This window comes from Silene latifolia, chromosome 2 (assembly GCF_048544455.1).
Source record: "Silene latifolia isolate original U9 population chromosome 2, ASM4854445v1, whole genome shotgun sequence".
NCBI lineage: Eukaryota > Viridiplantae > Streptophyta > Magnoliopsida > Caryophyllales > Caryophyllaceae > Silene > Silene latifolia.
Window position 1 is genome coordinate 118783721 of NC_133527.1, and position 12287 is coordinate 118796007.

The 12287-nt window shown below is 36.5% G+C and overlaps 1 protein-coding gene across 1 annotated transcript; it reads left to right on the plus strand.

Annotated features, from left to right (window-relative positions):
* Positions 1-2574: 2574 nt before the first annotated feature.
* LOC141641230 (secreted RxLR effector protein 161-like) lies at positions 2575-3147 on the plus strand. The gene has a single exon (XM_074449901.1). It carries the CDS (start codon positions 2575-2577, stop codon positions 3145-3147), a length of 573 nt encoding a protein of 190 aa, XP_074306002.1.
* The last annotated feature ends 9140 nt before the right edge of the window (positions 3148-12287 follow it).

Genomic DNA, 12287 nt, shown 5'->3' on the forward strand with positions numbered 1-12287 from the left:
AACTTTTCAAGCTAATTGTCTACTCGAGAAACTTCCTTTATCTTGGCAGAATTATGTGCACTCCATGAAACACAAACAAAAGGATTTCACTCTTCTTGAGTTAGTGTCACACATCAAGATTGAAGAGCAAAATCGAATCCAGTTAAGAGGTAAACAAGTTGATCATTCCTCTTCCAATGCCAATCTCGTTGAGACAAAAAATCACAACAAGGGTCCTAGACGTAATAACAACAACAACCACAACAACAAGGGACCAAACCAGATCCACGGAGTGAAAAAGCAAACAGATTTCAAACCCAAAATGCCGTTCAAAGGAGAATGCTTCACTTGTGGTGAAACGGGTCATTCCGCAAAATTCTGTCCGCAAGGATCCCAAGGAAAGTCAAAAAACAAACATCAAGCTCATCTCACCGAAACAGATGAAGTCATTGTTGCCGTTGTATCTGAGGTAAATCTGGTAAGCAACATCACAGAATGGGTTTCGGACACCGGAGCTACGAGTCACATATGTTGAGACAAAGAAGCGTTCAAAGAATATGTGCCAGAAACTAACGGACAATGCGTGTTCATGGGCAATTCTAGCACTACACGCGTTATCGGTAAGGGAAAGGTACAACTGAAGCTAACTTCCGGTAAAATTCTTGAACTTAATAATGTTCTTCATGTTCCAGAAATTCGTAGGAACCTTATTTCAGGGTCTTTACTTAACAAGGCTGGTATAAAACTCACTTTTGAATCCGACAAACTTGTACTCACTAGAAACAATAATTTTGTTGGAAAAGGTTTTTGTAATGGCGGGCTTTTTGTGCTCGATGTGGTGACTATTAATAAAAATTCCACCACTTCCGTTTATCTTGCTGAGTCTATTACTTTATGGCATGCTAGATTAGGTCATATAAATGTTGATTATGTTAAAAAATTGAAACATCTTGACCTTATACATGGCTTTAGTAATACGGTTTTGACAAATGCGAGATATGTGTAGAAGCTAAACATTTCAGGACACCGTTTAATAAACAAGTCCATCGTGCCTCGACTCTTCTTGAATTAATCCATTCGGATTTGGGGGATTTCAGAAACACAATGAGCCGAGGAGGTAGGCGTTACTATATCACTTTTGTAGATGATTTCTCTAGATATACGAAAGTGTATTTGTTAAGTACAAAAGATGAAGCCAAGCAAAAATTCATGATCTATAAAGCTGAAGTTGAAAATCAATTAGATCTTAAAATCAAATGTGTTATGTCTGATAGGGGTGGTGAATATGAGGGTTATCCACTTAAAAAATATTGTGAAGAAAATGGCGTTATCCATGAGATCACCGCCCCATTCACACCTCAACAAAACAGAATAGCCGAAAGGAAAAATCGATCTTTGAAAGACATGATGAATGCTATGCTTATTAGTTCCGGTATGCCTACTAACATGTGGGGCGAGGCCATTCTTTCTGCTTGCTTTGTACTTAACAGAGTTCCACACAAAAAATTGGAAACAACTTCTTATGAGCTCTGGAAAGGCCACAAGCCTAATCTTAACTACCTCAAAGTGTGGGGGTGTTTGGGAAAAATTGGAATACCTGCATGCCAAAGAAGCAAAATTGGACCAAAAACAATCGACGATATATTAGTTGGTTATGCTTCTAGCAGCGCGGCCTACAAGTTTATTCTAAAGGATGGTTCAGTTTTTTGTTCTATTAAAGAATCTAGAGATGTTGTATTTTTTGAGAATATTTTTCCGATGAAAACTAACCCTGAACCTTGTTTACCACTTGTTTCCAATAGTGTTGATAATGCTTCTACTAGTACAGTAACTAATATAGATACCGTGACTGAACCTAGAAGAAGCAAGAGGGCTAGAATAGAAAAAGATTTTGGCCCATACTTCGAAACAAGCTTGGCAGAAAAAGAATTTCCTGATGAGGAGGATATTCGTGCCTATGTTCTAGAAAATGATCCGAGAACTTACAAGGAGGCCATGAGTTCCATCGATTCTACTTTCTGGCTTGAAGCCATCAACAGTGAGATAGATTCAATCAAAGGTAATAACACTTGGATTCTCACCGATCTGCCTAGAGGGTGTAAACCTCTAAGCAACAAATGGGTATTCAAGAAGAAACTCAATCCTGATGGATCTATCGACAAATATAAGGCTAGATTGGTTGTATGTGGTAATCGACAAACCGAAGGTTTGGATTTCTTTGACACTTACTCTCCTGTTACTAAAGTTGCTACTATTAGGGCCTTAATTTCACTAGCTTCTATACATGATCTATTTGTGCATCAAATGGACGTTAAGACAGCTTTTTTGAACGGAGACTTGAACGAAGAAATATACATGAAGCAACCATAGGGTTGTGTAATTTCAGGACAAGAAGACAAGGTATGTAAACTGGTTAGATCATTGTATGGTCTAAAGCAAGCTCCGAAGCAATGGTATGACAAATTTCATCAAACTATTACATCTTATGGTTTTCATGTAAATGATTCGGATACTTGCGTATATGCTAAAAGTGACAAAGATGGATGTGTCATTGTGTGTCTGTATGTTGATGACATGCTCATTTTTGGCACTAATATGAAAGTTATCAATGACACCAAAGCCTTCTTAAGCTCTCGTTTTGACATGAAAGACCTAGGTGAAGCCAATGTTATTCTTGGTATAAAAATTTCTAGGACCAAATGGGGTTTGAGTTTGGATCAGTCACATTATGTTGAGAAAATTCTTAAAAGATTTGACTGTTTTGATTGTGCACCAGTCAAAACCCCATATGATCCTAGTATCCACCTAAAAAAGAATGAGGGTGTCAGTGTGAACCAAGAAGAATATGCTAAGATAATTGGCAGTGTCATGTTTTTAATGAATTATACAAGACCAGACATTGCTTATACGATAAGTCGTCTTAGCAGGTATACACATAGTCCAAATCAGTCACACTGGAATGCTTTATATCGACTTCTAAAATACCTTAGGGGAACAATGGATTGGGGTTTGCACTATTCCAAATCACCATGTGTTTTAGAAGGATATTGTGATGCTAATTGGGTGTCTGATAATGATGAGATTCATTCTACTAGTGGATATGTGTTTACTTTGGCTAGTGGTGCTATCTCTTGGAAATCTTCTAAACAGAGTTGTATTGCAAAATAAACAATGGAATCTGAGTTTATTGCTTTAGAATTGGCAGGTCAGGAAGCCGGGTGGTAAGGACCCTGTTAGCATACATTCCATTGTGGGGGAGACCGGCTCCATCCGTTTCAATGCATTGCGATTCTCAAGCAGCCATTGGTGTGGCAGGCAATCAAGCTTACAATGGAAAGAGGAGACATATACGCTTGAGACATGCTATAGTGAGGAATATGATCAGAAATAATGTGATATCAATGGATTATGTAAAATCGGAGAGGAATATTGCGGATCCTCTCACGAAAGGCCTCTGCAAAAAATTAGTGCTGGAGTCAGCACGAGGAATGGGTTTAAAGCCTATTGTGAGTGAATCGTGACGGGGCTCCCCCACTTGGGTTTACCAAGTTCAATGGGTCAAACGAAGTCACGAGGATCTCATGTTGTAATACTACTACCATTCCTATTTTAATAAAAGTGATGTAGTATTCTTTTATATATTGTGTTATTTCTGTCAAGTGAGGAAGGTTGAGCTAAGCTCTTAATAAGTCCATAGTCCTTGTTTAAGGATGGTTTGTGACAGTCAAACCTGATGGACTTACCTATGTGAATGTGGGGGAAATGCCCTACCCCTTATGAGGTTCTTAGGCTTTAGGACCTCTAGAGCGTTCACGAGATCCCAGGCATGTGAGGGGCACCTTTATGACATTTCGCGAGGACGAACACAGATTCGAATGCAGGTTTGTGCGCAGTTATCCGTTACAAACCACCGTGGAGAGTCCAATGCCGAGAGCAACTCAATACGGCTGTAGCAGGTAATTGTATGCACTGGGTGACAATTCAATTCCTCAGGAACATTGTCATCTTAAGACTTATGTTCCGTTGCCCTAATCAGCTATTTCTCTTCCTCTTCTTTTGAATCATGTGAGGGATTGTTGGAAGTATTGCTTAATTCTGCTTCAAAAGAATCGCACATTGATAAAATATGTTGGAGTATTATAGCTTATAAGTGATCATTTGTATTGGACTACTAGATATGTAGTGGTAAATGAGTCGTACAGCCACACGCGCGCGCGCGCGCTCCACGCCACGCCGGGTCGGGCTCGGGCACGGGATCTAGGCTCTGGTAGAGCACCTTCGGTGCGTGCCGTAGGCCGTTTTTGGAAGTACAATCACTTATTCAGTATAATATTTTTGCACAATTTTCGAAACTGATTACTCAGTCTTTTAGAGAAATGTTGCGTTTTCCGTAGACTGAAAGTGCAGTCTTCTGTACTAATTTTTGTGTTTTACAATACTGATTTTATAGTCTTCTAAAACCTATTTACGAGACAATTTATTATGGTTTCTGGATCCTTACTACACCTACTATATATACACCCTTTTTCTACCATTTCAGAACACACAACAACACAACAGTTCTCTCTTCTCTCTATCTCTCTACACTCTATTTCCATAGCTGATTTTGGGCAACGTTCTGTTACTACTCCTCAATCCGAGTCTTTGTCGTACACCTTAGGCTCGGAAGTCGTGTAACCCTGGGGGTTGGTTGCCAAGAGGTCTTGTGTATTGAGCGGGGCAAATTCAACTTTAGGGCAGTGATTCTTGTCATGCCACGACTTCTTTCTCTGCTGCTTCTATAAGTTTTACCGTTCATTGTTATCGTAATAGTGATACCGCCTACATGTAAGAGTACATATATAATTCTATCTTTTTATCATCTTTAGCTATGTAGTTGTACGCGTATTACAAATCTAGCTTTGTTACAGATGGAGGTGACGACGCAAAATCTGGTACATGTCCTACGCTTGCCCGTCAATGTTTATCTTTGTAATTAGAGTTAGCCCTACACTAATATTAAAACGGATTTAAACGCATCCTTGTTGGTGAGTAAAATTGTAAAAGTTATTATTAAGGGCTTGCCTGGAATTCATGGAATAATTCGGAGGTAAATTTTAATTGGGTGATAATTACGGGAGAAGTTAATTACTTGGGTAATGAGTTAATTGATGATAGGTTTGGCATAAGGGTAATGATTACTGAGTAGATGTTTTACTCCCTTAATCATTTCCAAGGGGGGAGGGTGGGTAATGTATTACCCTTTCATGAGGGTAATGTATTACCCTTTCATGAGGGTAATGGATTCAGGAAGTGAATAATTACTCTCATGCCAAACATAGAAAATGCACCCTAACTATTACTCCCATATTCATTCTCATCCTTTTACCCTCAATCCAAACAAGCCCTAAAAAATCGTGTTTTATAAATTTGTGTAAAATTGACCTATTTAAGTATCCATGTTTTAAAAATCGTATTTTATAATAAATTTGTGTAAAATTGACCTATACAAGTATTTGTGTTCTAAAACTCGTATTGTAAAATTGACCTATACTAGTATTTGTCTTCTAATTAATATCCACAATAAAGACATTAGCATGAAGCCTCATAGAAATTCAATTATTAGAGTTTCTAGATATAAAAGGCATATTAACGTGGTCTTACAATAAATCATCTAAATCATGGTATATTATTTTGGGCTATTTTATTTAATTATGTAGTAAAAGAAATGGTAGAAGTCATTATTAAAAATAGACGATGATAGAGCGCCACCGGGTGGTACTCAGTTTCAGTGCCACCCAAATTAAAAATATAAAAAATAAAATGAAAAAAATGAAAACTTTGTTTTGGTGCAAAAATTATAAGGGTAGAAGTGTCATCTAATACTAAATTAACAACAAAAACTTGCGATTTGACCTAATTGCTTGATCACCCATCAATGGCGATGACGAAAATACGCAATAAACGAGTAAAAATTATGGAAAGTGAAGCACCAACAATGATTATTTGATGTTTGCGCAAGTTTGTCGATTCTCAAAGCATGACCATTACTCATGAGATATGCTACAACGATTTAGAGTAGTGAAACAAAACCATTAACGTAAATTCAAAAGGCTCCTGTATTAGATGATTCTGCAATCTATCCAACCCTAAAATCAATGACTTAGTACTATTGTTAGCAAGCATCTCCACAAATTCTAGTATTTTGAGAAATTAAAATAACCATTCAAATTCCAACTACACCCTTTGTTAGTGAATCAATTTGGAATTCAAAAATAAGAGAAAAAGGATAAAAGTAAGGATGAAATTACCAAAATGCCATTGGTGGCACTCAAACTCGGTGCCACCGGGTGGCGCTATCTCATTTTCCTTAAAAATATAGTAGGTATTTATAAAATTGTATACAAATTAAAAGTGTCACAACTATTACGAAAATAACTCAAAGGGCTTATAATTTTTTTGGGTTTTTTGTCAGACACAACCTTTAAAATAAAGTTTTTTCCAAACACCACCTCTTAAACAAAAGTTTTTAAAACACAAACTTTAATAATTTTTTTTGTCAAACGCGGCATTTTGGCCGGAGGACTCAACATTTTGCAATAGGGTAACTTTGAGTCGATGTTTGAGATAGCAAACGAAGTCGGTTTGAGGTGTTGTTGGACTTTTAGATTACTAGTTAAATACTAACACGCGGGTGCCAAAAAGAAGTGAAACGAATACTACAATAGACAAACTTAGGTTATTACAACCCAAGTCTAGGAAGCGGGGAAAAGATATCCCACGAATAAACAAATAAAGGGTTTCTAATCTAGCAAACTAAGGTCCAAGGGTTTAGTTCTCGCTAGCCCACACGTCTTCCCCATGTAAGCATCTTCACAACCTGTCATTCATGTAAACATGAACGCCACAGTCAGTGGGGAGTAACTCAAGGTTCTCCCAGCCACAAAATGTCGAAACACAGATAAACAAGAACATATTAGAACATCGTGAATATAACTATTTGATGCAAGCACTCAGACATGAGACTAACATTCAAAACATGCATAGTCAATCATAGATAGGCATATGATATATCCAACTTTAAAAACCAAACAACATACAATACATGAAATAGGACTACTAACATCACATAATAAGCAAAGCATCCGGCTCAGAGGCTACCTTTAAAGCATGTCCGAGACACAAGTCCTTAAGTACCTTGGCTCGATTTACCTTTAAAACATGTCCAAGGCACGACCTCTAAAGTATCTGGCTCAGCGGTTACCTTTAAAACATGTCCAAATACTACAAACAAGTGCCCGATTCAGAGGTTACCTTTAAAACATGTCTGAGGCACAACACATAAAGTATCTGGCTCAGCGGTTACCTTTAAAACATGTCTAAATACTACAAACAAGTGTCCGACTCAGAGGTCACCTTTAAAACATGTCCGACACACAACATATAAAGTATTTGGCTTAGCGGTTACCTTTAAAACATGTCCAAATACTGCAAACAAGTACCCGACTCAGAGGTTACCTTTAAAACATGTCTGAGGTACAACAAACAAGTATCTGGCTCACCCCTAGAATCCGATAGGACCAAGACTCAGGGGCGGGATGATTAATGTCACATTCATACTTATGGCCTGCATCACCATAAGTACGGATGGGAACATCACTCCCGACGAATCATATCGCAACTAGAGGGCCTCTGGCTCACCCCTAGTATCCGATAGGACCAAAGCTCTCACAACCGGACAATACTAGACATTATCAAGAATATGACTCTTACAAGTACTTATAATAATTATCTCATGCTTGCATTATGTTAACAAATATTCCACTTCATAATTTAACATGCCGGTTAATTATAATATAATAAGCGATAATGAATAATTTACGTCATGTGAAATTTACGGGACGAGATGGAAACACGCACAAGTGACTCATTTATGAGCCCACTACAAAACATAGGATTGACCCAACAAATTAACCATGTGACAAGCCCAACAAATAGAATATGGTGAGCCCAAATACTAACTTGTGGTGAGCCCAAAAATTAAAAGGTAAAGAGCCCAAAATATACACTCATAAAAATTGTTAAGGAAATCAAACAAGAGGGCAAGGGAATGGTACGGCAACCACACCGTGACCACAACCCGACACCTCCATTTCGACTGCCCAAGCTGACCTGAATGGCCACATAACTCGCATCACAAATGGTACCAAAACAGTCCACACAACCACCCATTTCACGGCTGCCAAAGAGTCCGTAAAACAGCCACAAAACCGTGCCAAACACGGATAATATTGTGTCATTTTAACACAAGTTCTTAAACATAACTAAGGCGGAAACAAAGCACAACAAATACTTGATTAACAACCATGAAAACAGGCCACTCCATGCGTCTTTTGGGACGGAAATTCACAGCTCACCAACTCATATTCATCTGACCTTAGATGACCTAATCAATAATTTACGTCTTCTTCTTCAAATACAAACTCATGTTCTATATATCCTTCCAAACCCAATTTGACCTTTCATGTACGTACTAGTCCTACCATTACAAAATTTGGAAATCACAAATTTTCTTTTGGAGAGTGCAATGCTACCATTAAAGCAAACTAAGTACGACAAAATCTAAAAGAACCAAGTCATTTTGTTTTAAATGCAGATGAAAACAGTCCGTTTTAAGGCGGAATTTCACTCGGTAAAACACACCCTCTATACCGAAACACACATCCAATTAAGCATGTAAAAAGACGAATAATTTCACATATTCCGCCACACATATGAGTAAAGCATAAAGAACCAATCTTTAAGACAAATAAGAGTATAAAACCAAGATAAGGGACGAAATATCGACACTTTGTCGAGTAACCTATCACCGTTACCTTAGCCGCTCCTTATTCTTCGAATAAATGGTCCCAAAAGTTTCAATCTACCACAGGGTCTTCGAAACCTTCGTCATGGAGCAAGAAAACGAAAGAGGCTGAGGCGAAACCGGAACTTTATAAGACGGGTCAAAAACGAAAGTCATACAAGATCGCAACTTTCTTACCTTCAAAGAATGAGGAAGGAAAGGAGAAGCTAATGGTGCAGAAATTAGAGGAAAAGGTGGAGAGACGAGGGAGAAATCTGGGTTTAAAGGTCGAATCAAAATGGGTAGTACGGTCTCTGTTTGTTTGTTGTTGCTGCTGCTCCTTTATTCGAATGAGAGAAGAAGAAAGAAGAAGGAATGAGGGAAGGTGGGGACGGCAGGTAGTAATAATAATAATAATAATAATAATAATAATAATAATAATAATAATAATAATAATAATAATAATAATAATAATAATAATAATAATAATAATAATAATAATAATAATAATAATAATAATAATAATAATAATAATAATAATAATAATAATAATAATAATAATAATAATAATAATAATAATAATAATAATAATAATAATAATAATAATAATAATAATAATAATAATAATAATAATAATAAAATATGTATATAAAAGTAGAGTGTAAGATGTTAGGTGGGTGTGATGTGTTGTCGATAAAGGATCGGCCGAGAAAGATTAGTCTCACAAGTGGAAATGTGACGGTCTATAGCTAGACGGAAGTTAAGACGGGAATTATTATTATTACTGTCACTCTTATTATTACCCGACCAAAAATATGTATACATTTATTCTTACACAAATTATGCCTCAAGAATATAATTTAAAAATACGTATTTTTATATAAATGAGCTTTAAAATATTACTTTTATAAAAATCGTATTTGAAATAAAATTATTTAAATTGAATAATTCAAAAATATAAAATAAAGCAATCAAACGGTTTAATAAATTTTAAATGTCAAAAAGGGAAATTCGCGGGTGTTACAATCACCCCATCTTTTAAGAAGTTTCGTCCTCGAAACTTGAAAGTAGAAATGAAAGGTTATAAAAATAAAACTGGAATTGGAATCGGTAACTAAAACATTTTAAAGGTTATTTATCGTAAGAATCAAAATTCTTTCAAAAGTTTCAAATAACATTTTTCGACAAAACCAGGTCGAAAGGTAAGTCATTTGTATAAATCCAAATCAAAACACTTTCAAAACATTAATGGAGAGTTTTCAAAAGTATAAGTCTCATTCATGGAACGAAATTGCTCTTGTCGTGCACACAAGAACGCTCACTTTCCAAGTCAAAGACGAATTTAAAACAAAAATCATTCGCCGACAAGGGTAGAACAAGTTATCAAACGTCTCCAATAACGAGCTCTAACATCCGATCAACGTCAAAATCAAAAGAAAAAGATAATCTACTTCAAATTTCCTTTTGCAAAAGCCAGGTTGGAGATAAAAGTTTCACTTTTAAACTCAAAAGGGAATCTAATTCCTGAAAATGTAAAATGATACTTGGCAAAGAAGTCAAAAATAGATAAAAGTTAACATAAAGTGGGTAAAATTTAAACAAATCTCGGGTTTAGCCATTAAAATCATGATAAAGAAGTCTATACTCAAGGAACAAATATGGAATTAAATCAAATTTTCATTTTCAAATTTTTAAATAGGTAAGGTTTTGCAAAAGTAACATAAACTTTTAATAACAGATCAAAACTGGTAGCTTGAAATGTTTAGAAATTGTACAAAAAGGAAAGTAACTTAGATAGCATAAAACCAAAGTACATTAAGAGGGTTCAAACTTAACCAACAAGAGAGCTATGATAACTTTCTAGGGTAAGAATTGAAGTCAAATTTACAAGGATGTCAAAGATAGAGTTTCACATATTACGAGTACCAAACTTAAAGGAGGAGCATGATGAAGCGAGAAAGAGAGGTACGAACGGTAACACTTATGGTTAAGGAGAAGGGAATTAGACAAGGAGGAAAAGCCAAGTACTTAAACCTCAAACAACAACATCATCCCAAACAATTCTAAAAACATCCTAGTAACAAAACTTATAATCACAACACTCCCAAGAATTTCCTCAAATCACTCATGTTAATTCATCCTAATCTATTCCATGAAACAAGGTACCCTACTATGAGTGTAATCTCATCACTCCAAATCCTCAAATATCCACAAACAACTTCCACAAGATCAAAGTCAAAGTTTCCAACAAAGCTATACTCATATCCAACTGGTGTCATCTATAAGTCTCCCAAAATGGTAAAATCCTCAATCAAGGATCCTAATATCAAGTTCTAAATTCCCAGAAAAGGTTCCTCAAATATTCCACAAGGTTCTCATATCCAAAGCGACTACGAAAGCCAATCACAAACTCGACTTACTTAGTCAATCCTACATCCTCAAATCCACCATTCAATTTCATCCATTTTAAGTCGAGTTCTGAGCACTAGCATCCCAAGACACGTCTCGCTACACTCCCCAAGCCTTTCTAATCCCAAACATAAACAACAAAGCCAAGTTCCATAACCTTAGCAACAAAAGCAACTCACACTCGTTAACACAAATAACTCCACTAAACAACCACACTCACTTTATCAAGGAACTAGGTATAAGAATCACTAAGTATGTCTCATCACACTGCCTAAGCCTTAACATCACAACCTCTCAAAACCAGGATTAAGGGTCAGACACAAACAATCTCCTCAAAAGTCGAATTTTCCAACCAAGGTCAACATTCCTCAAAAGAAAGAATACTATCAAAAAGGCGTTAAAGGAGGATAAGCAAGGAACAAAGGACAAGTTAGGAGGGTACAAGAGTAACTTTCAAGGAAAGAGAAAAGAGAGTTTAGAAGAAGAATAAACACCAAGAGATAAAGAATAAGGCAAGGTACACAAAGAATGATAAACATCTTCGAGGAAGTAGAAGCATTCTTCAAAGGTAAACAAATCTTCAGTCCTCGGCAATAGGCACCAAATCTTGATCTTCATGTAGGTAAGCTCACGGTCATTGATCCAAGGGCACAACAATTATTAAGTGACAATCAACAAACATGTTATAACCTAACAAAGAGGAAGCACACTACAGACTACCACCTTAGGTCCTTAAGTCCACCCATCTCTCATTCATTATTCAAGGTCAAGTTTAAATTTAAATTTGGGGTACACGTGTGTGCATCGGGAGCAACAGAGGCTCTGATACCAACTGTGAAACCCCGCGATAAAGCGGAAAATATAACTAATAAATTAAAGCGGAAATTTATGAGATTTTAAAAACTTTTAGATTACTAGTTCAATACTAAAACGCGGGTGCCAAAAAGAAGTGAAACGAATACTACAATAGACAAACTTAGGTTATTACAACCCAAGTGTAACACCCCCATATCCAGAGGAGCCTTAACTAGGCCTTCCTTCGCATATAAGGGCATTACCATCTCGGTTGCCCGAG

Coding starts and splice junctions, on each gene's coding strand:
- LOC141641230 (XM_074449901.1), top strand. CDS start 2,575: ATGAAAGTTATCAATGACACCAAAGCCTTCTTAAGCTCTCGTTTTGAC.